Source organism: Morone saxatilis, unplaced genomic scaffold, assembly GCF_004916995.1.
Source record: "Morone saxatilis isolate NCDOM2014 unplaced genomic scaffold, NCSU_SB_2.0 Contig21, whole genome shotgun sequence".
NCBI classification, from domain to species: Eukaryota; Metazoa; Chordata; class Actinopteri; family Moronidae; genus Morone; species Morone saxatilis.
This window is the reverse complement of record NW_023339774.1, coordinates 7,764,826-7,767,121: the sequence shown is the minus strand read 5'-3', so window position 1 is coordinate 7,767,121 and position 2,296 is coordinate 7,764,826. Positions and strand designations below refer to the sequence as shown.

The 2,296-nt window shown below is 38.6% G+C and overlaps 1 protein-coding gene across 2 annotated transcripts in view; it reads left to right on the top strand.

The window, feature by feature from the left end:
* Positions 1–2,296, top strand: part of LOC118333035 (ephrin type-A receptor 5) — a 53,190-nt gene that overhangs the window by 29,621 nt on the left and 21,273 nt on the right. For both annotated transcript variants that reach the window (XM_035668526.1, XM_035668525.1), the window contains exon 5: positions 1,269–1,393. In XM_035668526.1, coding sequence (XP_035524419.1) covers positions 1,269–1,393 — 125 coding nt within the window. The remainder of the gene's footprint in view (positions 1–1,268; positions 1,394–2,296) is intronic.

Genomic DNA, 2,296 nt, shown 5'->3' with positions numbered 1-2,296 from the left:
TGAGTGTGTGTGTGTGTGTGATTCGGTTTCTGGTTTCAGGCTTTTAAGATGTTGCAGATAACACTTCTGTGCGACCATCCACTCAGGATACAGTTACTGTGTTTGTAGCGATCATTTATTCCCTCTGGAGTTCTGCTGAGGCTATTGAAACCTAAACGGTGTTTAGCATTTGCAGTAGAGGCACACACACACACAAAAACACATACTATCAGGATGTTGCCTGAGGGAGCATTTTGCCTGGTGAAAAGCTCTTTATGTGTCAGAGACTCCCCAACTGTCCCTTTGAGAGATGGGCCAACAGTTCAGGTTACAACAGGATGGCCCGATGATTGATGCAAACTCACTTGACTTCAGAACTTACAGAATAAAAAATATATAATGGAAACAGTTTTCTCCTGTGATAGTATGGCCACTTTTTAAGACATAAACCACTAGAATTGATACATGATATGTATAACATTACCACTGTAAATACAGTCTATATATTGCTTGCAGGATTTTCACTTTGTCACTACATTATTTAACAATTTCTAAATATATATTCCGTCCTTAGCAGACTGCCAAACTTGGTACACCAAAAGCTCTGTGCCAGATGTGTACAGTCATAGTTGACGTTAGGGGCTCCTCTGCCAGCATCTACTGAATAGCAAAATATAAAAGGTAGTTTAATGAGGCACAGGTGCGGCCAGATTGCAAACATCTTTTTTTTTTTGAGAGGCAGAGCTGCTGTGGAACCAGACATAATCTCTGTGGTTGAGTTCAAGCTCAATAGACTGCGCCAAATTAGTTCAGAGGAACTTTGGTAACTAACAAACTTAAATTCCAAGGAAGGAACTCTGAAGAAAATATGATAGAACAGGCAGAATTTTTTTTTTTTTTTTTTTCTCACCCAGCATGACAGAAATACCCAACAGCAAACACAGATGTACATTGCTGTGTGTTGGTCTTTTTTTTGTGATTTTGTTTCATCTTCAGTTAAATATTTCATACTGAACAACAATCACAGCAAGCATTACAATTAGCTCTGCGCATGTAAGCATCAAAGGATGAGGTGTCATCAGGAGAGGAGTGTCTTATAGATGCTGATGGTACCCAACATACCCATTTCTCTTGTGTTTAATCACTGTTTGATGTTAGGTCAGTAATGTTAAATACTGGAATTGAAGAGATTCACTTGCATCATATTAAACTACTGGATTTTGACTACTCCAGCAAATAAATGTGCTTGAAATAAAATGAACTATGTCTTTATATCTGTGTGTGTGCAGCACCCTCCCCGGTGAGTGTGGTGAGAAAAGATCATACGGGAAAGAGCAGCATTGCTATTTCTTGGGCAGAGCCTGATCGCCCCAACGGTATCATCCTGGAGTACGAGATCAAGTATTTTGAAAAGGTAAAAAAAAGAAAACTTTTTTTTTTGCTCCTCATACAAAGTAATGTTTCTCTGTCCACTGGCCTTGGGCTCTGTTACTTTGAATGTACCTTTCTAAAGCTCATATTATACAGATGTTGCTGAGCCTGTCATGGAAGCATTAATTTTGCATGCACTCTTATGCTTGTGTGTATTTGATACAGTATACTACTTGTATTAGCAAACAACAGATAATATATAGTGTTGAACCCAAGATGAACACCCAATTATCAGGTTTTATTTATATTATCATTTCATAATTGTTTTGTCAATCTCATGTTCTCCCTAATGCAAATGTATATACTGGTAACCATATACAAACAGTATTGTGATGAGCTAAAACCACTATCACAGAACGTACGTATACTTCTGAGGTTGAGAGTTAACTTTCAAAGCTGTTTTTTAAAACTGCTGAAAAAGCTATATTTCATGCATTTGAGAATATGATGATGCTAATTTAATCCAAAGCACCAGTGAATGTTTGCCTTATAACAGCCCTGTACTCCACATATTTAGTGCATTACAGGTACAGAAACAGAAACCTTTAGACCAACATTGTTCAAATCCTGTACCTCAAAAAGGCTCTTTCTTTTGACTGCTCTGTAGCTGTGTAGTTTTCTTTTAAGTTGGACTTGGGTAGAGACAGCAATTTGATGCTTGTATTCAGATCATTGTTCCTGTGCCCTTCCTCTTTTCCCTCTTTCATCCTCTGTCTTCTTTTCTGGGAAGGTCAGAACAAAGGTGCACAAGAGAGCAGAGCAGGGTTTGTGGTCAGTGGTTGGCTAATGGCCTCTGGCTAATGGAGGGGCCATTTAGCTTTGTTTAAACCTGATGTGGTTACAGTTTGGAAACCGATCCTTCCACACATGCATTTACACACACACT